Source organism: Mizuhopecten yessoensis, unplaced genomic scaffold (genome assembly GCF_002113885.1).
Source record: "Mizuhopecten yessoensis strain PY_sf001 unplaced genomic scaffold, ASM211388v2 scaffold716341, whole genome shotgun sequence".
Taxonomy (NCBI): Eukaryota; Metazoa; Mollusca; class Bivalvia; order Pectinida; family Pectinidae; genus Mizuhopecten; species Mizuhopecten yessoensis.
This window is the reverse complement of record NW_018480068.1, coordinates 794,795-820,497: the sequence shown is the minus strand read 5'-3', so window position 1 is coordinate 820,497 and position 25,703 is coordinate 794,795. Positions and strand designations below refer to the sequence as shown.

The 25,703-nt window shown below is 37.3% G+C and overlaps 1 protein-coding gene across 2 annotated transcripts; it reads right to left on the bottom strand.

Annotated features, from left to right (window-relative positions):
* Positions 1-25,674, bottom strand: LOC110443338 (striatin-interacting protein 1-like). 2 transcript variants are annotated; one of them, XM_021487511.1, is made up of 20 exons: positions 25,580-25,674; positions 24,233-24,302; positions 23,816-23,890; positions 23,143-23,274; positions 22,039-22,159; positions 19,203-19,271; positions 17,598-17,704; positions 17,080-17,207; positions 14,352-14,540; positions 10,522-10,688; positions 9,958-10,087; positions 9,510-9,581; positions 7,703-7,777; positions 7,319-7,416; positions 5,480-5,606; positions 5,042-5,142; positions 4,342-4,408; positions 3,462-3,566; positions 3,034-3,238; positions 1-2,331 (listed from the first exon to the last, which is right to left on the bottom strand). In XM_021487511.1, exons 1-20 carry the CDS (start codon positions 25,664-25,666, stop codon positions 2,081-2,083), a joined length of 2,376 nt encoding a protein of 791 aa, XP_021343186.1. In that variant the 5' UTR covers positions 25,667-25,674; the 3' UTR covers positions 1-2,080. The 2 variants fall into 2 exon arrangements, with proteins under 2 accessions (XP_021343186.1, XP_021343187.1); XM_021487512.1 differs by having other exon boundaries at positions 10,522-10,673.
* Positions 25,675-25,703: the final 29 nt, after the last annotated feature.

The window sequence follows — 25,703 nt, the reverse complement described above, 5'->3', positions numbered from 1 at the left end:
TAAATGTATTACAAATTTAATAAATAAATCATGAATGTCATGTATAACTTATGGATCATTTATACATAATTCTTTCGCCTATTATATGTAGTACGTTTACAAGTGTGAAGAGTAAGCTACCACAAACACAACTTCACAGTAATATAGGGAACACTTTACAATAAGCATCGGTTCACCAGTTGTTCGTTTATGAAATAAGGTCGGACCTAGTAATCTGATGCTGCTTTAAGACAAAGTCTTGCAAGGCTTGCATACAGACCTGGGTTTATACCCGAAAATGTTACGTTTAAAACCGAATGGGCCCTTAGATCAAGATGTGATTAAAGGGAGATAACTGACAAATGGAAACGGAAATGGAAGGTTCTGAGACCTCCCCCCTGTCAATGGTATATTTTTTCCCAGAAATGACCCTCCCTTTACATACTTCTATGGGAATGAGGTTACAGATAGTGTTCTGTGTTGTCAGTCCCCTACAGAAAACCTCTACATGTCTACCACAGGTAATAGTTACCTATGGTGACCCGTCTAATAATTAAAGTCAAACAAAATCACCACCAGCTCTTGTATACTAAATACTTCATTTATCTCAAACTTAATATTTTTGGTTGCAAATCTCAGACTCCGAAATATTTTTGTTTGACTGTGTCGCATCAGATTTTTTCTTTTTATTTCAAAATGTTAAGCTGTATTCAATTATCATTAGCGGATATGTCTCTTCAGTTTTTTTCCAGATTTGCAAATGAGTGAGTTTTACCTGCGACACAGAACTCAAGTGTGCAAGATATTTAAACAGAAAATAGCTAAAATAATTTTTACATTGAACACGTGGATTCATCATGGGTCGGGTATGCTGTACTAGTTACTTAACGAGATTCCTATTACACATTTACAAGCTTCAAAGGTGGTAGTTCCTTTCTTTTTCTATTTTCGTTTTCAAATAGCACTCAAATTTTCCAGATATCATAACATCAAACAAAAACAAAAGATATTTCGTTCTTGTAAAATTGACTTAAGCTTTGAATACATCCCTCTCATTTACATACTTCACACATTATCGCAGAATTGTCACGAATTCCATCAATCATACCACTTCTAGTGCTAATGTGAATCCAAGTCTGTTTGTCCCTTAAAACATTTGTATGCCAGACCAGATCATTTGTCTAACTGTTCTTCCTTTTTCTTTTAAAAGTATAATTGGTGATGAAATGATTTTGAATGTCTGATTTTTTCTTTGCAACATATCTTAACAACAAGATTTCATCATGTTTCCGCAAAAACTATGTCACTTCTTTCGTACACTAAAAAAAATGGAATAGAAATAAAACTACTAAAATTTCAAAATGAAGTAACTCTCGTAATTGTTCATATCAAAAACTTGAAAATCAGTAAAACTGATGGATAATGTTTCCTGAAAAGGTCACCGAGACTGTCGCAAAATGTGTGAGACCTTGACCTTGAGCGTAATGACTACAAAGTGGTATATGACACACACCCTTACCATACTTAATATATCTAACAAATTTGGTAGAGCTACAGTATACCGTTGGAAATATCTTAGCTCTCAAGTCCAATCTAGACGTGATGTTGAATTGCATACACACACCAACAACGTATGTGCTATGCATTCTGTGGTAACAAACAGAACTCATTATGATCTCAACTTAACAAAAGAAAATGTCAGATTTTAAAGACATAGATCAAGTGATGTAGACAGCAGAATTTATATCAGTACATATTTTATAAATTCCAAGTTCCGTAAATGCTGTCCATCTAAACAGCACCGTTATATCCTGATTTGGATCAAACAAATCTGGACAACTAGCTTGCTGAACACTCACACACAGAAACTTCACAGATGATTATTATTTTCTTTCATTAATCCTGGAGTTTTGGCTATATAAAACACGATTATACTGTTTATGCATACAATCTGGATTCTTCAAAAATCTACATATCAGACTTTCAGACATTAACTTGATTTGTTTTGTAACAGATATGTCATCAGACCTAAACACTTTTAACATCATTTCACAACCTATACTCATGAAATGGGTTTAATTCTCCAAACATTGTGTGAAAATTATAGCATCAAAATCTGGTCCCAGTCAATCTGATTGGAGTACACCTCCATCTCAAGCCAGCGTTCGTAGTTTTGTTTGAATTCTGGACTAAGTTCTATCGATTCTCCCAGCACACTAAGAGTACACGTGTCCAAAGGTTTGAAGTCTGGGTCTGTCCCGTTCACTCCGTACCTCCGATTGTTGAAGCGGTCAACACATGCACGTAATGCACACTCCTCCGCTTGGAAATCCCAGGGACGAGCATCCATGTCTGAAATGTGTACAAAATATACCTATGTATCAGGTTCAGAGAAAACACCTAAACTTGCCTATGATTCTGTAAACCATTATACTTTTGCTGAGCCAAATTTTCACCATTCTGTTCTTCAAAACAAATTTGCTCCTTGTTGAAATCACCCACATATACTTACCAGAATATCCAGTTATATATGTAATAGCAAAAAGAGTCAACATTTAACACTGTGCTTGTAATTAAGAAAACACTGGATTTTTAAGATATTTTCATTGTTCTGCTGACTAGCAAATATGCCAAATGACTTATTTAAAAGGATAGGAGTTTGCAAACTGGACAATAAATGTGTCGTGATATCTGAATTTGCAATTGACCTTCCTTATTAATTATGGACTTTCTCTATGACCTTTCTTGGATTTAACGTAAATCTCTTAATTTTCCAAGAACTTTTACAACTATGTCATATTTGCAGGGATTTGAATTCCTATAATGAACTAAAACAGACCTAGATACCTTGTTTAGTGTAGTGCAGTATATATTCATCATCTACTGGAATTTGTTATTGTTGTGATCATGGTCAATGTTCTTAATGCAATAATGCCAAAATTTATAACTACATCATGCACATTTTACAAAGTTTTAAATGTAATACATGTATATCTTAAATTCACAATTTACACCAATTTTTTAAATGAAATCAAAAACGTATCTGACAATTACCATTGCCGTAAGCCCAGTCGTCGTTTAGCCTATGGCGCACTTTCTGGTAGATGGCAGACATGGTTTTCATGTTGCTCTTCCTCCACTGTCGGCCCAGGTATTTGGTCTGCATCTTCAGGAGCTTTAAGATGTACAGTTGCATCATGGCATGTTTGACCTTAAGAGCTCGTTTCAGGATGGGGGCGGATTTGAACACTACCAACATCTGTAAAACAAGGTCAAACACATCCTTTATATAGTACACAGCTTTACGACTTTCAGAGACAAAAGGTTTTGACCTACAAATTTTAGTTTAGAAGCTGTACTGCAGGGCTAGACAATAAACGTAGCCTGATAGTCTGAGACGAGTGAAATATCCAGACTAGTGGTTCTAAAAACTGCTTGTACAATTCAGGTGTCCAGATTCTACAGGACTATAACAAGCTTACCATTGTTCTCGAGTGCTTCCATTTAGTCAGCTTGTTGAGTATTCGTAAGAGGTTGATACAGGAGAACAGATTTCTCCAACAGAACGGTTGATCATCACCATTTTCCTGAAACAACAAAAAGACAAGTGAGTCAACTGAAGATTTTTTGTTCTCTTTACCTTTAAATATAGAGAAAGCTACCATCACTGATAATTTCAAAGTAACTTAAAAATAAATGCAGTCTTCATTCATGTTAACTATGTTTTTAAATGTATGAAATGAAAATGAAAGCAACAATTTTCTTATTCTAACTTAATTATACTTACCTCGCAATGCTTGATTTTGATCCTTTCCATCGATATTTATATTTTTGTATGCCTTAAATGTTTTTCTCCAACAGTACTAGTACACACAGATTACAAAGCTACACAGATCTATCCTGACAATATACATAAAATATGTACAGGATTTACAATCCTTTGACAGCTCATAAAATAAATATACACGATGATAATTAATATTTTTTCTTTATTTAACATTAATTTTGTGGTTGATTTTTCCAGTGCTCATCTGTTTTGTGTTTTGCATTTACTTATATATTAATACCTGATATATTGTTTTCCTTTTGCTTCACTTTCATTTCAAACCTGATTAGGAGCCAACTTAGCAACTCTAAGATCTTGTAAAATAATTTGTCATTTCAAAAACAGATATTGTTTAAACATGAACTATATGGTATAAAAAATCTCTGAAATTATTTCCAACATTCTGTGAAGAAATTTGTTGTAAGCTGATATGCTGGAGTTCTAACACAGAACACTGGGGTTCAAAGTTCAACATTGTCACACTCTTGATGTGAAACCTTGGCTGGTTGATACGACAAAGTATGATACACACTCACCAGAGCCTCGGCAGTGAGTTCTACAGGGCCTCCAACAACACACCGTGGGAAGTCCAGCACAGGAATACTGAAATATAAAAGGGAGGATCATATAAATCAAAAAACTTCTATACATTACATAAGACTTACATACAGTAGAACCTTGGTATGTCCAAGGATAAGACTTACATACAGTAGTTAAGAGTTTACATAAAAATCCAACATGATCATATTACAGAATACTACTTTACATAAAGTAGAACATTGTTAAATCAGTCTTCGAACTATGAAATCCTTTTTCAAATTTCAGTGATTTGGTATTGGATGAATGTAGTAGCGCAATCATAAGTTTGCGATGTCAGATGAGAGTTCACATGCATGTAAAACAAATTTGATAGATAAGACATAGAAATCAACTTTCACTTTGTTCCTGGACAAGCTCCATTATCGTGGGGAATACATGCACAATGACTGTCAAGGATGTTATGTAAATTTGCAAAACCTGTGTGTTTAAAACACATTCAGTTAGTAACAATGTTCCCAAAGATATTACTAAATACCAAATCCTTAACTATACAATGAATCACGCTGAAACATCTAGGCCTGCTACCCATCTTCTTCACAGATATACCATACATATACACACCACTGTGTGAAACAACCAACATCATTAACTGAGACTGAAACAAACAAACCGTGTAGTGGAAAATGCTGACTTTACCTGTTTTTGGCTCCAATGTATGACATGATGTTCTGGTTGAAGAATTTGAGTACCAGAGGTATACAGTTGGCAAACACCAAGTGTTGACTGAGGAATTCAAACTGAAACATGGAATGTGGAGAAATACTTCACACAATTGTAATACATGTCCATGTGTTAGTAGAGGTTTCCCCCCACAAAATAGTATCAAAGTGTACGCTAGTAATTTCGCTCCTGATGGTTTATATTTGTATAAGATGAATAGACAGCAAAATAATTTTCTAATTTCAATTTTGGCAGAGTTGTTTAGATATCCAAGATACAACAAAGTTTTTTTTTCTCTTTTTCTTCATTTTTATTCTCAAATATTTGTCCTATACAAATTACAGAAGTGTGTTATCCTCACAACTTTGACAGTTTGTATCAGTATTACCAGCCCGGTCTGTATTCGGTAGTTACCTGGTAGATGTGGTTGAGTTTGAAGTTTTTGAGAAGCAGCAGAAGAAGACCAGATATGGATTTAACAATGACTTCTTTGTGTCTGTTCACATCAATCCCAAGCTTCATCGACTGTAGAACTGTGGTACTGAAATAAAGTAAACACTCCAACCAATGACACAATCAGACAAAGTCCATACAGCTAGTCATGTACATGTATAGCTAACTCAGACAGTACGATGTCCCGGTATACAGGCAGCACTCCAACCAGTGACACAATCAGACAAAGTCCTTACACCTAGACAGGTACATGTATAGCTAACTCAGACAGTACGATGTCCAGGTATACAGGCAGAACTCCAACCAGTGACACAATCAGACAAAGTCCTTACACCTAGACAGGTACATGTATAGCTAACTCAGACAGTACGATGTCCAGGTATACAGGCAGCACTCCAACCAATGACACAATCAGACAAAGTCCATACAGCTAGACATGTACATGTATAGCTAACTCAGACAGTACGATGTCCAGGAATACAGGCAGCACTCCAACCAATGAATCTGTTAGACAAAGATCTCACAGATTGACATGTATATACAGCATTTATCTGGTAATAAGCCCATGCTTGGTAATAAGCCCATGCATATTATTTGCATTTCTATTGAAGAAATGCCAACAAATGCTATTTCATGGTCATGTAATAAGCCCAGCCCCTACTTTGAGTCAGAGATTATGTGTTGTCCTGTAATAAGCCCAGCCCCTACTTTGAGCCAGAGATTATGTGTTGTCCTGTAATAAGCCCAGCCCCTACTTTGAGCCAGAGATTATGTGTTGTCCTGTAATAAGCCCAGCCCCTACTTTGAGTCAGAGATTATGTGTTGTCCTGTAATAAGCCCAGCCCCTACTTTGAGCCAGAGATTATGTGTTGTCCTGTAATAAGCCCAGCCCCTACTTTGAGTCAGAGATTATGTGTTGTCCTGTAATAAGCCCAGCCCCTACTTTGAGCCAGAGATTATGTGTTGTCCTGTAATAAGCCCAGCCCCTACTTTGAGTCAGAGATTATGTGTTGTCCTGTAATAAGCCCAGCCCCTACTTTGAGCCAGAGATTATGTGTTGTCCTGTAATAAGCCCAGCCCCTACTTTGAGTCAGAGATTATGTGTTGTCCTGTAATAAGCCCAGCCCCTACTTTGAGCCAGAGATTATGTGTTGTCCTGTAATAAGCCCAGCCCCTACTTTGAGTCAGAGATTATGTGTTGTCCTGTAATAAGCCCAGCCCCTACTTTGAGCCAGAGATTATGTGTTGTCCTGTAATAAGCCCAGCCCCTACTTTGAGTCAGAGATTATGTGTTGTCCTGTAATAAGCCCAGCCCCTACTTTGAGCCAGAGATTATGTGTTGTCCTGTAATAAGCCCAGCCCCTACTTTCAGTCAGAGATTATGTGTTGTCCTGTAATAAGCCCAGCCCCTACTTTGAGCCAGAGATTATGTGTTGTCCTGTAATAAGCCCAGCCGCTACTTTGAGCCAGAGATTATGTGTTTGCTCCTAGGCTTATTGCAGGATTAATACAGTAGTTAAATCAGATAGTACAGCTTTCTCAAAATACAGGCGTCTCCCCAATTTGTATAGTTACATCAGATTACTTAATTTTACCACAACATAGCCAGGTATATACAATGTACATACAAAATGGCAAGGATTCATCATCCCAGGTCAAACCTTTACATTTCCTGTACTTTCCAGCATCTTTGTGACCTCATATTTATAAATTCATCAGGCAAGATGGAAATTTACCAACGCATTTCAGCTGACAGTAAAATTTTCAATCCCAATCTGGACTCGGTACATAAATACTTACGGCATTTCCTCGGGCAAGACATCTGATAAAATATTGATGGAGTCGGTTTTCGTCTTTGACGTGGGTGCGGCTGCCAGTAAAATCTTTAGTAAAGCTATCTGAAATTACAGATTATAACCCCGATTGTCTGTAATGGAATTTAAAAACTCATTTAGGACTCAAATGTATCAGGCCAAACTTGAAAAGGAACGCTCGAAGACTATTTTGAATACATACCAAAGCTTGGAACTTTCGACTTAATTATCCACATTTAACCATTTTAAGAATATGAACATTATTTTTCCCTACTCAGTCTTGCAGTCAATTGCATAAAATCAGTGATCTGTCACCCATAGAGAAGTTCTGTTACAGAAGCTCTGCCTTATAGATATCAGGATACTGTACCATGTATTGTGGGAGGTTTGGTAGCATGGCCTGGAACAGGATCTCCACTGGGGAGTTGGGCACTTCCTTCTCCGGCTGTGAACAAATTAAAAAGTAAGAGGTCACGTTTTAATGATAGGTCCCGATTATTCTATCATTCCCGATTATTCTATCATTCCCGATTATTCCGATTATTCTATCATTCCCGATTATTCTATCATTTCCGATTATTCCGATTATTCTATCATTCCCGATTATTCTATCATTCCCGATTATTCTATCATTCATTTGTGAATGCTTGAATTACTTTGTTGAATCATCAATGTTTACTTACGAAAATCACAAATTGGTGTAACAAAGAGCAACTAATTACTGTATATTTAATTTATAAAATGTTTAAATCTCATGAATAGTTTGAAAATATTAATTCAGAAACATTTATTTAAACCCTGTAAAAAATAATCAACTAAACAATGCAGGCCGTTGCAGCCAGACCATAATGGTCTCTAAGACAGGTTTGTCTGTATACAACACTTGGTAAATTGATACTCTTATGTTTAAAAAAAGGTACCTGGGACAGGGGATTCAGTCCCTCGGACAGGGGATGCAATACCTGGGACAGGGGGATTAAGAACCTGGGACAGGGGTTTCAGAACCTGCAACAGTAGATTCAGTACCTGGGACATGGGATACAGTACCCGGGACAGGGGATTCAGTACCAGGAACAGGGGATACAGTACCTGGGACATGAGATACAGTACTTGGTAAAGGGGATACAGTACCCGGAACAGAGGATACAGTACCTGGGAAGGGGTTACAGTACCTTGGACAGGGGTTACAGTACCTTAAACGGGGGATACAGTACCTGGGACAGAGGATTCAGTACCTGGGACAGGGGATTCAGAACCTGGGATAGGAGAAACAGTACCTGGGACTGGGGATACAGTACCTGGGACTGGGGATACAGTACCTGGAAGAGCGGATACAGTACCTGGGACAGGGGATTCAGTACCCGTGACAGGAGATTCAGTACCTGGTACAGGATTCAGTACCTGGGACAAGGGATTCAGTCCCTCGGACAGGGGATACAATACCTGGGACAGGGGATTCAGTCCCTCGGACAGGGGAAACAATACCTGGGACAGGGGATTCAGTCCGTCGGACAGGAGATACAATACCTGGGACAGGGGATAAAGTACCTGGGACAGGGGTTTCAGTACCTGCAACAGTAGATTCAGTACCTGGGACATGGGATACAGTACCCTGGACATGAGATACAGTACCAGGAACAGGGGATACAGTACCTGGGAAGGGGGATACAGTACCTTGGACAGGGGATACAGTACCTGGGACAGAGGATTCAGTACCTGGGATAGGGGATTCAGAACCTGGGATAGGAGAAACAGTACCTGGAAGAGCAGATACAGTATCTGGGACAGGGGATTCAGTACCTGGGACAGGGGATACAGTACTTGGAAGATGGGATACAGTACCCGAGACAGGGGATTCAGTACCTTGGACAGGGGATACAGTACCTGGGACAGGGGATACAGTACTTGGAAGATGGGATACAGTACCCGGGACAGGGGATACAGTACCTCGGACAGGGGATACAGTTCCTGGGACTGGGGATAAAGAACCTGGGACAGAGGTTTCAGTACCTGGGACAGGGGTTACAGTACTTGGAAGATGGGATACAGTACCCGAGACAGGGGATTCAGTACCCGGGACAGGGGATACAGTACCTGGAAGAGGGATACAGTACCTGGGACAGGGGATTCAGTACCTGGGACAGGGGATACAGTACCTGGGACAGGGGATACAGTACCTGGGACAGGGGATTCTTTGCTATCTCCTCTTCACGTTTGATCTGCAGCTCTGTCAGGGATATGTACAAATGCTGAAACAGATGAAGAGACAAGGAATACAAATCTCTACTGAATCAAATGTTCGGTCCTAACATGTACAACTATCAATATATATACAACATTCTGAGTAGTGTATAAAATAATGTTCTTCCTGCACATGCTGTACTGGTCAAAAGTCAAGGCTGACATTACTGTGATACCCAGCATCTAACAATCAAAGAAATATACGGAATCCATTAAATCTGCTTTTGTGATCCACAAATGTTTTCAAACTGAAGAACTATATTGCACTGTGAAAAACGGAGACCAAAGAAATGGGGCTAAATGTGAAGTCTAACCAAAGAAATGGAGCTTAAATGTGAAATTTAACCAAGCCACATAAAGGGACCAAACATGGAAAGAATTTACCTGCTTGAGGACTTTAACACCCTCGTGGATAGGCTGGGGTAGACCAGCTAGTGATGACTGATCTTTCTCGACCTGGAAACCTACGAACTTAATCCTGGTGTGGTCTAAAAATAACTCCAGATCTTTTTGTCTAAAAAATAGACAGTCGAAATTTAAAACAAACAAACAAACTCTATACAAGTTTTTGTATATTCATTTTAACAACTTGGAAAATTATTTGTTTCAAGATGAAAAATTTAATTCTTACAAATAATTGTAACTTAAAATTGAATGAAAACCATTTAATCTTCATATGAATACTTTGTTCATCTGCATATTTGCATGTAAAATATATTAGGTAATTTGAATAATACTTACCATATCACCAAATAAGCTATAAATCTTATTCTTAAGAATATTTAAAGTCTACAATTAAACCAAGAAATGCCTACATCAGACCTTATTGCCAACTATTTAAACAATCTTTGTCAGACTTAAAGCCTCAAGATTCAATGAAGACATTATTTTTTTACACTAAAAAATCCTCTACGCCTATATTGAGACAAAAGCCATTTGACTGTGTACCTGACTTTGGGTTTCCATGGTAACGACTTTTGATGCGGCTGTATAGGGGTTGCAGGTCGTGGAGGTGTAGGGGGTAGCTCGTCGTCACTGCCCCTGTTCATATCCAGCTCGTCTTCGGCACCGTTGTCAAAAGTGTCGTCCGGTAGACTGCTCTGTTTGATCAAACTCTTTATTGTACAAGGCCAAGCAACCAATGGTCAAGTGAAACACCAAACCCATGGATGACCAACCGATGGCAGATGGAGTGTAGATTAGAGGAAAGATGGCGCCAAAAGAAAGGTTAGAAAGCAAGCATGTTAGGCCTAGGCCAGCAGTTCGTGTTAGATAGAGTCGCAACCACTGCATGTTTACTTGTAATCACATTTTTAGCAATTGGTTTCTTATTTTCTGATTGATAAAAACCACAATTTTCTAAAAACTAAATTCCGAAACAAAACAGACGTCACTAGTATTCCTTTTGGTTGGGGTTTCTGGAAAATAAACCAATTGATTTTTGTTCAGCAAGATGGATCAGCAAATTCAAAATGACAGAAAACATTATGCAGTAATGCAGAAGGCTTCGCAATCTTAATTTTTTCTCTCAGTTCAAAACTGAACAAATATTTATTTTTCCAAAATTCCAAGCAGTAAACACCCTTGCAAAGTTTTCTTCAGAAAATCCTCAAAATATATCATTTACACTCTTAGTTTTGTTTTGTAAAAATCTTTAAATGTTCCCTTAATAAACCACACAGGATACATTTTGTTTTGGAGAAGTTGTGTGATTACGAGCAGACATGCTGGTAGAGCTCCTCCTCAGTAACAAACCTGAAGCACACCTCTGTGCTGCAGAGGTAACATACGGTACATAAATAAAATATTTATATACATGTATATATCAATGCATCAACAGCTTCAATGACATGCACCCATCAAACCATTCACCATGCACCTGCTGTCTCTGTATACATTTATATTACACCCATGTAAACACAAGGAGGAGTTAACAATTCAGATTTGGATTTTTAATTTTAATAAGTATGCTTCCAGCTTATGAATTGATATATAGCTTTTAAAGACATTTTTTTTAAAGTTTCTTAGATATGTTACAATTGGTCCCATTTTTGTTTGATTTTAATGTGAAATTAAGACAATTAGGCCAGGACACTTCCAATGACTGATTAGCTCAGTCGGTTACAGCTGAAGTTCAGGGTTTGAATCCTGGTTTAGTGCTGCTTTTTACTGTAACTTTTTACACTGAGTAAAGTATTCTTGATTATATTTTCTTAATTTCATCTTTTTAATTTTTCATAAAATTTTGACTTTTCAGAAATGATTCATCAATGGTATAGTAACACTAGAACAGTTTCCAACACATAGTTACAGTTTAGGGCAGTGGTTCGGGAATTTTTATTTATCTTTTTTTTGTGCTCGAATTTAATTTAAAAAGGATGTCCAAATATATATCTTACAATTCAATACCCCACATTGACTTTAAAAATCTTTTTGAATAACTGACTCTTTCAAAAAGATTTGTTTAAATTTTTTACCATTAAGTATATAAAAGAAACACAACTTTTACAAACATTTAGGTAAAAAGACATGCTACAACCCAACACCAAAACATTTGTAGGACAAATATAATTTGTAGCAGAACTGGACTGGGTCTGTCAGCAGCGACCAGGTAGCTCAATTAGTTCGAGCAGCCATATAGAGTTTGGAAGTCCCGGGTTAGAATCATGGTCTGGCCTTGTATTTTTCTCTTCTGTCATAAGGTTCAGTAAAGACAGCCCATATTTGCAGATTTTGCAATAATGATGCAAAAAGTTTTGATGAATTTGCTTTAAAGTTTATAGTAGTAATATTGTAAAACAAAATCCACTGACTGAAAGAATATCATCATGGACACATAACAATATCTTCGGTGGTCGGTGGCACAGTGGATAGTGCGCCTTTCACCAAGATGGCCGGGGTTCGGTTCCACAAAAGATATGGGGCCACCTTCCCAACCAGGTGTGTTTTCTCTGGGTACTCTGGTTTCCTCCCCCATTAAGACCCCCAGCTCACAGCTAGCATTCTACAATTCTAGCACTGCCCAACCACATACTCATTTACAGCTGAGTACACTGGAACAAGCAGAGTAAAGTATCTTGCTCAAGGATACAACACAGTGCTGTGCCTCGAACCTGTAACCTGCCGGGCTGGTGACCTAAGATCTCACTTTACACTCCCAAAAATGCTTGGCAAGCAGGTAATTTATAACAACAAGGCTATACTGTATGGGACTTAATTAGCACACCTGCAATATTTCATCCTCACAATTTTTGTTTTGAATAATTTACTTAATAACTCTAGCACCATAACTAATGAAGTTCTGATACAGCTAAAACGCTTCTAATAAATATGTATATAGTGATATGATGCCAAAATAAAAGTGAAGCAAGTTTTGATTGCCATTTTTAAAGGTGTAACGCTAAAAATGTAGCCTGCACTATTCTACACTAAATTTGCAACTACATAAGCCAGAAATACTTATTTAACAAAAAGCATTGATTGTTTTCCCAAATTAGCAAAATAGCAAAATTGAACAGAAATATCACGTGAACCTAAGACAAAATTAAATTATTTCAAAACTTGAGTAAATACACTGTGAAAAAATGTCCCTGTCAAATATAAAAGGAACAATACAAAACAGTGCTCATGTTTTTTTGTCTACAAATTTGATTTGATGTGAAGAAGTGGGTTTTATTTATGTGCAAGCTGTGACCCCCACATCCAACAATAGCCTAAACCAAACAAATGGCAGGATGGGTCCATTGTAGGGTGTAGGGGTATATTACTGCCATCCTCGTTCCTCCACACCACCAGTAACCAAGGTCAAAGCCAAGGTGAAGGTCACTCATACATTCCACATGGTTGGTAGGGTTACAATATGGGTCAAACATAGCATTCACTTGAACACAAATGCTCATACATATGAATCTACAGGCAAACACACATAGCATTCAAAGACATTTTATAACAACATGTACTGTATTCCGTCTTTGCATATTGCAGAGTTATCTTCTCTTGGGAGCAGGTATTGATTGTTACGTCACTTGTTTTTGAGAGTAACGTCATAAATTTTTGAGAAAACAACGTAATTTCCTCACACAAACCAATGACGTAACAATCAATCCCTGCCCCAAAGAGAAGATAACTCTGCAATACGCAAAGACGGAATACAGAGAACACATTAAACTTACAATTCACTTAGATTCATCTTTATATATATTGTAAGGTTTTATTCAACCATACAACTGTTGAACTGATGATATTCAACCTGATATCTATTTTACCATTAATATTCAACCTTACAACAATTGTACAGATGTCATTCAACCTTACAACATTTGTACAGATGTCATTCAACCTTACAATAATTGTACAGATGTCATTCAACCTTACAACAATTGTACAGATGTAATTCAACCTTACAACAATTGTACAGATGTCATTCAACCTTACGACATTTGTACAGATGTCATTCAACCTTACAATAATTGTACAGATGTCATTCAACCTTACAACAATTGCATTTCTGATATTCACTGTTAACTAATGCTCAACCTTACATCTTTATTTCAAAATATTTAGCCATACAATTACATCCAACAATTCCAGCACATATTATTATTCACTGTGTTTCTTGATGACAGAAATATTGAGAATCCACATTCTCACACCAGTACATCTTCAATCAATGTGACAGTTGTGTATTATGAGAAAATAATATCTTAAATTCAAAAGACCTAGGCCTGCCTTTAACATATTTTCCTTTATCTATAACCTAAGAACCAATCCCAACTTACCCGTTTGCCTCTAACACCATATCGCCGTGGCATCTGCTGTTCAATGAGGTCAGTTGCAGAGGCTGGAGGAGAGGATGCCCGCATGTTTTTGCACACCTCATAAGTGTCCTCTGGGAGCTTTGGTAGGCCATTTTCTACTCGTACAACATTTTTCTTCTCCTGTAAAGCTCGCAGGCCTCCCAGTGATACCTGTAAAGATTGAAATCAGCATTTCCACCAGACTGGTTACAATACTTGACCATATTGTAAAACCTATGGTTGATGTGGCTAGCTTACAATACTCTACCCTATTGTATAACCTATGGTTGATGTGGCTAGCTTACAATACTCTACCCTATTGTAAAACCTATGGTTGATGTGGCTAGCTTACAATACTCGACCCTATTGTAAAACCTATGGTTGATGTGGCTAGCTTACAATACTCGACCCTATTGTAAAACCTATGGTTGATGTGGCTAGCTTACAATACTCGACCCTATTGTAAAACCTATGGTTGATGTGGCTAGCTTACAATACTCGACCCTATTGTAAAACCTATGGTTGATGTGGCTAGCTTACAATACTCGACCCTATTGTAAAACCTATGGTTGATGTGGCTAGCTTACAATACTCGACCCTATTGTAAAACCTATGGTTGATGTGGCTAGCTTACAATACTCGACCCTATTGTAAAACCTATGGTTGATGTGGCTAGCTTACAATACTCGACCCTATTGTAAAACCTATGGTTGATGTGGCTAGCTTACAATACTCGACCCTATTGTAAAACCTATGGTTGATGTGGCTAGCTTACAATACTCGACCCTATTGTAAAACCTATGGTTGATGTGGCTAGCTTACAATACTCGACCCTATTGTAAAACCTATGGTTGATGTGGCTAGCTTACAATACTCGACCCTATTGTAAAACCTATGGTTGATGTGGCTAGCTTACAATACTCGACCCTATTGTAAAACCTATGGTTGATGTGGCTAGCTTACAATACTCGACCCTATTGTAAAACCTATGGTTGATGTGGCTAGCTTACAATACTCGACCCTATTGTAAAACCTATGGTTGATGTGGCTAGCTTACAATACTCGACCCTATTGTAAAACCTATGGTTGATGTGGCTAGCTTACAATACTCGACCCTATTGTAAAACCTATGGTTGATGTGGCTAGCTTACAATACTCGACCCTATTGTAAAACCTATGGTTGATGTGGCTAGCTTACAATACTCGACCCTATTGTAAAACCTATGGTTGATGTGGCTAGCTTACAATACTCGACCCTATTGTAAAACCTATGGTTGATGTGGCTAGCTTACAATACTCGACCCTATTGTAAAACCTATGGTTGATGTGGCTAGCTTACAATACTCGACCCTATTGTAAAACCTATGGTTGATGTGGCTAGCTTACAATACTCGACCCTATTGTAAAACCTATGGTTGATGTGGCTAGCTTACAATACTCGACCCTATTGTAAAACCTATGGTTGATGTGGCTAGCTTACAATACTCGACCCTATTGTAAAACCTATGGTTGATGTGGCTAGCTTACAATACTCGACCCTATTGTAAAACCTATGGTTGATGTGGCTAGCTTACAATACTCGACCCTATTGTAAAACCTATGGTTGATGTGGCTAGCTTACAATACTCGACCCTATTGTAAAACCTATGGTTGATGTGGCTAGCTTACAATACTCGACCCTATTGTAAAACCTATGGTTGATGTGGCTAGCTTACAATACTCGACCCTATTGTAAAACCTATGGTTGATGTGGCTAGCTTACAATACTCGACCCTATTGTAAAACCTATGGTTGATGTGGCTAGCTTACAATACTCGACCCTATTGTAAAACCTATGGTTGATGTGGCTAGCTTACAATACTCGACCCTATTGTAAAACCTATGGTTGATGTGGCTAGCTTACAATACTCGACCCTATTGTAAAACCTATGGTTGATGTGGCTAGCTTACAATACTCGACCCTATTGTAAAACCTATGGTTGATGTGGCTAGCTTACAATACTCGACCCTATTGTAAAACCTATGGTTGATGTGGCTAGCTTACAATACTCGACCCTATTGTAAAACCTATGGTTGATGTGGCTAGCTTACAATACTCGACCCTATTGTAAAACCTATGGTTGATGTGGCTAGCTTACAATACTCGACCCTATTGTAAAACCTATGGTTGATGTGGCTAGCTTACAATACTCGACCCTATTGTAAAACCTATGGTTGATGTGGCTAGCTTACAATACTCGACCCTATTGTAAAACCTATGGTTGATGTGGCTAGCTTACAATACTCGACCCTATTGTAAAACATATGGTTGATGTGGCTAGCTTACAATAATTAATGTTATAAATTCTACACATCAGAAAAGAATACACTATTCTAAGATATTTATATATTTTATCAATGATAACAACTGCTTCACTGGAGTTGACACTTAAAATGTTCAATCTAGCAATAGTACTTGAAAACTATTCAGCTAATTTTCATTAATGTCATTTGAATCACTTAGAGAAAATCTTGATCATCTTTGAGTAAACTCGGATAGTTATCTTCAAATAGACATGAAGTTACTTAATTTGGAGTAAACCTGGATTAGTTAACTTTGAGTAAACCTAAAAATACTTTCATAAAAGGGATATGACAAGCAAAAAACTAAAATTCAGTTATTTCCTCAAACTGTCAAACTTTCTGATGTAATCAAAACATAAAGACATACCAAGGCAACTTTCCATAGTAGAAGTAAAGCTTTCTTCATGGGGAAGTGTGGAGCATTTCCACTACAGAACTTGGTCACCATTCCAAATAATGTGATCGCTAGTATGTCATCTCCAACACATGGTGTCACTGTTTAGGATACAACGCACAAACTAATTAACGGAGCTTCCTTGGAGCACCCCTCTTAGACATGAAGATTTCAGCAGTTGAACAGATTAAAAGTTGACTGCCCATCGAGCAGGGCTGACCATCAACAGTAGGCTTTAAAAACAGGAGTCTTTCCACGCTAACAAAAGATCTACTTATTTATGGCTGATTATAAGACAAGGAGATCAACTTCATTACGTGAAATTGTATTCAGTTCAAATATGGATCTCTGATGCAGTTTCTACACAAAAATCTAAGTCTTTTCATGACATTTAGATATATTATTACATGAAAGTATGAAAGTAAGATATATACTTCTGGTAAAATATTAATTTTCAGTTCAAAATAATATCACCATGATAATTGACCAACCCAGATCTTCCTTGAAGAGTTCCTGGTTGCGTTTCTGTTCCTCGGACATACTTTCTGGTGGCAGTCTCATGGTCTCCACCATCGTATAGAGAGCATTTAACAACAGTCTGTAAGTTAAAGTTTAACTATACTAACAGGCTGATTTAGTATTCTGTACCTTCTCTGTATCCAAATCAGAATTGATCCCATCAACAAACACAGTGGCTTAGTATTGGGATTTTTATGAAAACTGTATAAATTGTCTTCCTTTATGGTGAGTGCAGATGTCATTTACCATACATAAACCCTTTCCAGAAATTTCTAACACCAATGATGATTTGACCATAGCCGATATCGACATCGATTTTATGGACAACTCGTACACATTTTATACCTTTGTGTGCATACGCTTCATTGGTCATTTGTCTGATGAAGGTGACAGTGTACATATCGTACTAGTCATTGAAACATCACATAGAAAATCGTATTGGTTGTGTAAAAAGAACTTCTCATACAGTTTTATTGTTCCTTTTCAATGAAAGAGTAACTTTATTTGCTACACCACAGATCTATCATACAATTTATGTCAAAACTTTAATTAAAATATCAAATTCAATCGGGTTCAGTTTAACAATAAAATAAGTTTTCAATAAACTTCACTTACAATCTGTAAAATTAGTTTTACTTTTCACATATGCTGTGATAAAATCTAGAGACATTTTGATATCAACAGGTAGTTTCAAAAAGGAGAAATATTGTGATATTTAGTTTCCATAGCACACAGTAGTGAACACATTTACTAGAAAAAAAGATGCTCTATATTTTCATTTATATCCATTCAATAATGTTGAAATGTTCATTTCCTAAAAAACATGTATAATTATTAATACTGAATAGTTTGAATTATCAATGATATTTTGTTGTTAAAGGGGCTGGTCGGGGAAAAAATACAAAATAAATGGGTCTAAATGCGTTCTCTGGCCTTCCAAAAGTTATACCACGACAATATGATGGTCGAGTTCTGCTTGCAATGTCCAGTTTTGACCACTAAAATATCGGGGAAACCCCGCGTAAATTGAGCGCAGATCTATTTATATATGTCACATGGTTGTTTCGAAAGTGAGGCAGTGAAGATAACAACAATAGCACGCCGTCATGTGCCATGTCGGACTCAACTAGCGGACAAGACAGCAATACTATACGTAAATATTTGTTTTCAAAGGTCATGTATGATGCAAGTGTAGTATTCCTACTTATATGTTGTTGTTATATATAACGGTATTGATACCTTGTGCCTGTCATGACTTTTGCATGCATCTTTTTCTGTTGCCGCGATGTTTACATTTGGCCTTGTTGATGACGCGCGTGCAGTAAAATTACATCACTGATCTGGGTCAATTGAGAGTTTTAGACTGCAGGTGACGATTTAAAATTTCTTAAATTTAATTATAACTTTTACTCTAAGGGGGTGAATTTCAGCAAAATTTGTATCGGTATATTTCATAAGAAGGTATTTTAAACATGGGTATGCCATTTTAGCAAATATGACATTTTTTCCCCGACCAGCCCCTTTAATTATCATTTAAATAAAAGTAAGAAATTGTAAAAATCTTCAGCATAACTCACCTTAGATCTTTGCTATCAGCCACAGACACAGCTGGTTTGCGTAGAGCATTAGATGCAGCAGCAGTATTCCTTAAATAACAAAATAAAATATTTTAAAATTTCTTATAACTCCCTGCTAAAGTTGGAATTGCAAGCTTACTAATACAACCACGTGACATCTTCAGGGCTATCATTTGGTTTTAATGCTAAAATGAGTTATACCATTCACAATGAAAAATATAGTGCATTGTAAAAAATACCTGGCTTTCTGTTGAAGTCCCATTCATATTTTTGCAGTACTTTTATAGATTTTGTTCAGGTAAAGGGGTCCATAACAAAACGTTGAATGTAAATTGCATATGTCACAACTCCCTAACCATATGTAACAACTCCCTTGCGATATGTAACAACTCCCTAGCCATATGTAACAACTCCCGAGCCATATGTAACAACCCGGGAGCCATATGTAACACCTCCCTTGCGATATGTAACATCTCCCTAGCCATATGTAACAGCTCCCTTGCCATATGTATCAACACTTGCCATATGTAACAACCCTTGCCATATGTACCAACTCCCTAGCCATATGTTACAACTCCCTTGCCATATGTAACACCTCCCTAACCATATGTAACAACTCCCTAGGCGGATGTAACAACTCCCTAGCCATAGGTAACAACTCCCTTGCCATTTGTAACAACTCCCAAGCCATATGTAACAACTCCTTAGCCATATGTAAAAACTGCCTAGCCATATGTAACAACGCCCTTGCCATATTTAACAACTGCCTTGCCATATGTAACAAAACTCTTGCCATATGTAACAACCCCCTTGCCATATGTAACAACTCTCTTGCCATATGTAACAACACTCTACCCATATGTAACAACACTCTACCCATATGTAACAACACTCTTCCCATATGTAACAACCCTCTGGCCATATGAAACACCCCCCTACCCATATGTAACAACCCCCTAGCCATATGTAACACCTCCCGAGCCATATGTAACAACCCTCTGGCCATATGAAACACCCCCCTAGCCATATGTCACAACTCCCTAGCCATATGTTACAACTCCCTTGTCATATGTAACAACTCCCTTGCGATATTTAACAACTCCCTAGCCATATATAACACCTCCCTTGCCATATGTCACAACCCCCTTGCCATATGTAACAACACTCTACCCATATGTAACAACACTCTTCCCATATGTAACAACCCTCTTGCCATATGTAACACCCCCCTTGCCATATGTAACACCCCCCGAGCCATATGTAACAACCCCGGAGCCATATGTAACACCCCCCTTGCCATATGTAACACCCCCCTTGCCATATTTAACACCTCCCTAGCCATATGTAACAGCTCCCTTGCCATATGTAACAACTCCCTAGCCATAGGTACCAACTCCCTTGCCATATTTAACACCCCCCTAGCCATATGTCACAACTCCCTAACCATATGCAACATCTCCCTTGCGATATGTAACAACTCCCTAGCCTTATGTAACAACTCACTTGCCATATGTAACAACTCCCCAGCCATATGTAACAACCCCCTTGCGATATGTAACAACTCCTTAGCCATATGTAACAACTCACGATCCATATGTAACAACTCCCTAACCATATGCAACAACTCCCTAGCCATATATAACACCTCCCTTGCCATATGTAACAACCCTCTAGCCATATGTAACAACACTCTTCCCATATGTAACAACCCTCTGGCCATATGAAACACCCCCCTACCCATATGTAACAACCCTCTAGCCATATGTAACAACCCCGGAGCCATATGTAACAACCCTCTGGCCATATGAAACACCCCCCTACCCATATGTAACAACCCCCTTGCCATATTAAACAACGCCATTGCCTTATGTAACAACTCCCTAGCCTTATGTAACAACTCACTTGCCATATGTAACAACCCTCTAGCCATATGTAACAACCCCGGAGCCATATGTAACAACCCTCTTGCCATATGTAACAACTCCTTAGCCATATGTAACAACTCCCTAACCATATGTACCAACTCCCTAGCCATATGTAACAACTCCCTTGCAAACTTATAAAGTGTTATAAACTTAAAAACTTATAAACATTCAGAAGAGTTTAAGAGAAGCATCGCAGACAAAGTTGTGTATACAAATGGGGACGGACAAGGGCTGTAACGATATGCCGCGGTGCACCGAAAACCCCGCTAAATTGCTTCGGTTTGGTGTACGATATGTTTTTTCCGTGTATCGGTTCGGTTCGGTTTTTAGTATTACCTGGCTTCCGGAATTTAACCATACATGTGTAACGTAAAATTTGATTAGCTCATATGATAAAAGCTGTGCAACAGTTGTTGCTGTTACAAATCTTTGCATAAACAAGCATGCAACATGGCGGAGCTTCAATTAAAATAAACTCCCGCTTCCTTTCGCTCGCCTGTTTGGCAGCATTTTGGATTCCTGCTAAATGTCCCTGATTGAAAATCACTCTCCACTTGCCGCATACGTTTCGTAGATGTAAGTTACAAGTCAGTGAACACATCAAACATGGCGACGCATTTGAAGAGGAAGCATAACATTTCGTCATCCTGTATCATATCAAAATGTATCGTACCATGGGTAGATATTGTGATAGGTATCGTATTGTGGCATAGGTGTATCGTTACAGCCCTAACGGACAGACACCCTGATTCCTGTATACACAAACAACAACATTAATTGTAACCTAATCAATATTCATGTGAACTTTTTCAACATCAATATTTAATCAGTTTTTCGTTCCAAACTGAATCATATATTATGCAGAGCTGACAGGTTAAGTTTGAAGTCCTTTATCATAACATAGAACTTACTCGATTTCCATTGACAAGACCTCAGCAAAAGAGATGAACAGGCCCTGTTCATAGAGCATGTGTACATTGGTCATCACCCAGTCTCGCTGTTGGTCCTCAGCGTCACACTCTCCATGTACCCCTACAAACCAGTACAAACATATATATCTATGTTTAATTGTGATATTTTTTCTGTCTGTTTAGAAGCTAAATGACGAAAAAAATTCTTGTATCAAGAACGTGCATGGGTGGTGAGGTCTAAAATAATTATAAGAATTATAGAGAGAAGATGGGCAAAAAGTGATGAAGGTATTCAATCCTTCCATAGACATTCAAGGCCATGTTCATTAATCCAAATTTTAAGAAATTGTAAACCCAATATTTAAATGACGCTGATTAACGTGTAGCGACTGAAAACATATAGTTTGCATCAACACAATGGTTTGTCAATATTAAACTACACAAGGAAAAAAACACAAATGTTTTAAGTTATACAGTATCATAGCTAGAGTGGGAGAAACTTAAAGACTTTATTCAGGCGACTAGTCAATGTCTGGTACTTTCTTAATGACATTATATAAATGTTGTAAAATATACATGTACTGTCATACTTTCATTTTCTTCTATCACAGCAAATATCTTTGTATAGATTCAGATTTCCTAGTGAATTTCCCCAGTTATAGAAACATTTCTGTTGAAAAAATTGTGTTAACTTATCGTAAGGCCTATCAGATTTTGACTCACCAGGCCCTGCATGTCATTTATCTGATGTTAGACACAAACCTTGTAGGAGGTAGAGTAATTAGGCCATCAGCGCATTAAACCCGGCCCTGCCATACTTGCAAACTTTATGAAATTTCCATGGGGGAGAATTTGCATGCTCAAAATTCAAACATAAATAAAATGTGTGAATATACCCACAGACACCATATCACCCTTTAAAATGACATATTTTGAGTTGTTCTTTCAGATGAAATCATCAGATCTTAGAATATGGGAATAGTTTAGCAAACTCACTGGTTGAAAATACTAAATTTAAGTGTGTAAAATCGTGAGTCTCCCTTCTAAATAGGAAGGGTTGGCAAGTATGCCCTGCATGACATTTATCTGATGTAAGACACGAACCTTGTAGGAGGTAGAGTAAGGCCATCAGCGCATTAAACCGTCGATCACGGTCAGCCATTTCTAGCTCATTCTGTAAAAATACGACGTGTTTCCTCTGGATTTCTGGAGATGCAGTCGTCCACTTGTCATACCCTATAAAAACAAAATAAAATATAAATATAAATTACATCCATAAATCTGAACAGAAAAGTTCTCCATTTTCTTTCTTTTTGTAAGGGCAATTCCAGATATGAATATGAGATGAGTGTGAGATGAGTGGATTTTTTTTTGGGGGGGGGGGACAGGGAGGCATTTAAATTGATAACATATGGATGTTTTGACACAAAATGATTATTTTAGTATGCTCTAGAAAAAAATATGTCATTGGGGTCACAGAGAAGGGCGCAATGCATTCCATGTAAACAGTATTTATTTCTATTAACATATAAGTTTATTTTCAAAGTGCTAGTATCTATTATTTTCGCAAAACTTACGTGGGTTTTACTTTCCTTTCCTTATTACAGCTATATAAGCTCATTATTTGTTGTTTACAAACAAATCTTGCAAACAAATCTGAGATTTCAAACAAAATTTGACTACAGTAAAATAAATGCTGGCAAAGCATATATATACATCTGTCCCAGATCACCTTCATAATATATCTATCATAATATGAAATAAGGTAAGCACAAACCTTTCAGGTCAAATCCTTGTTCAAATGCCTTTCTTGTTTCCACAAACTCGGATTCCTCTGTATAACTATACAATTCTAGAAAATAAAAAAACAATGCCAAAGATAATCTTGATTTTCCACCAGACTTTTTCACCATTGAAATCAGCAAAAATCTATAAATTTTGCTTTTTCTGAAATAAATACTTCACTGCATACCACACTGCTACTATGAACGTACGCACTACATTTAGGGGTCATTAAGGGGTCATTTAAATGTAAAACATGTTTACATTTTGACTTATATCATAGTTCTCCCACATGAAAAATGATGAATTCTGTTAGTATAAGAACATACAATTGTTAACAATCAATCTTTTTTCCAAAAATTAAGGTTAGGACAACCGAAATGCAAGCTTTTTTAACGATATATATTATTACCTGCCATTTCAGCACGATACGTGTCTGCATCATCATAAGTATATTCAATGTCAGGGGTTTCACACATACTCTGTAATGAATAAATAGTGTCCATTCATCATGTAAATCATAAATAGCCTATTTCTAACATTTAAATTGCAGTCCATTTCAAAAGACATATATATGCATGAAATATGCAAAGGCAGCTATGAAAGATTTAATGTTGTATAGGTTATAAATGCACTAAAGTCAAATCTTAATGAGAACTTTTTTTTCTTAATTCTTAGCCAGCAAATATCATCTATATGTACATATGCATGCTTACACCAAATTAAAAGTTTGGTAATCAAGAGACATTTAAATTCTTTAAGGTTCCTTGCTAATACTGCAATAAGTTTGGGTTAATGCAAAATGTGCCTCTGTTGGGGACAGAACACAAGACTTTTTCTGGTATGAGGCTCTACTTTTGAGGTGGCATTGACAATGGGGTCACAGTCGTTTCGATACTTCAAAAAGAAGATGTTTCGGTACTTTTTGTAAGTCGTTTCAGTACCTGTATTTAAATTGTTTCGGTACTTTGTTTATTAGATGATAAATATTTCTCATTTGTTATTTATTGTTGGTTGTTTATATTTAACGTTTGCTTTCGTATAAGAAATGACTTTGTACCGAAGCGACTAGAATTCTTGACAATATATGTATACTACATGCCCATCCTTCAGGAAACAAACACCAAGCATTTAATTTACTGTGAATTTTATTAACATGTCTCTGTGTACCTCCTCATAGTGCTCGTAATCACCATGGCTGGAGTCGGACAGATTGAGATAACCAGAGTCTGGATTTAAATGTCTCGGATACCATAAACAAAACAACAATAAAAGAGAGAAACCCCCACACACAACGAGGGAAGATTGTCAGCGTTCACGCGACTACGTAGCTCAATAATGCTAGAGTATCCATCTCCAGTTTGGAGAGTCTCGGGTTGAAATCCCAGTGCAGATGTTAAATTCTCTTCCTCCTGTTACATACATTTTACCCATTCTACACCGTTTTAACACATTACTTTAAAAGAAACAGAACGGATACTGATAAATTTGAAATTAATACCAACATCAGATTTATTTCATCAGATGCAATATATGGAATCTTGAGTATAATACTTGAAAATCATATTATCATCCCACATTTTTTTTAAATTATCTTTGTCAATATTACTCGACAAACTGATGTATAATCGTCTTCTACATCATCCTAAAAGATCCTTGTAATAAAATGTTAATGAGATTCGGTCATAAACTGGAACAAAATCGAAACAAAACTACTAAATTTAGAACAACAGAAAACACATTTAACTTAAATTGCAACCTCAGAAAAGGAGTCTTCTCTCTGCCTTCTCAATAAATCTCTCAATTTTGGCAATCCCTCTGCCTTCCTGGGTCCTGAAGCCTCCATTTTGGAGGCTGTCAACAGGAAGTGAATTTTTATCAAC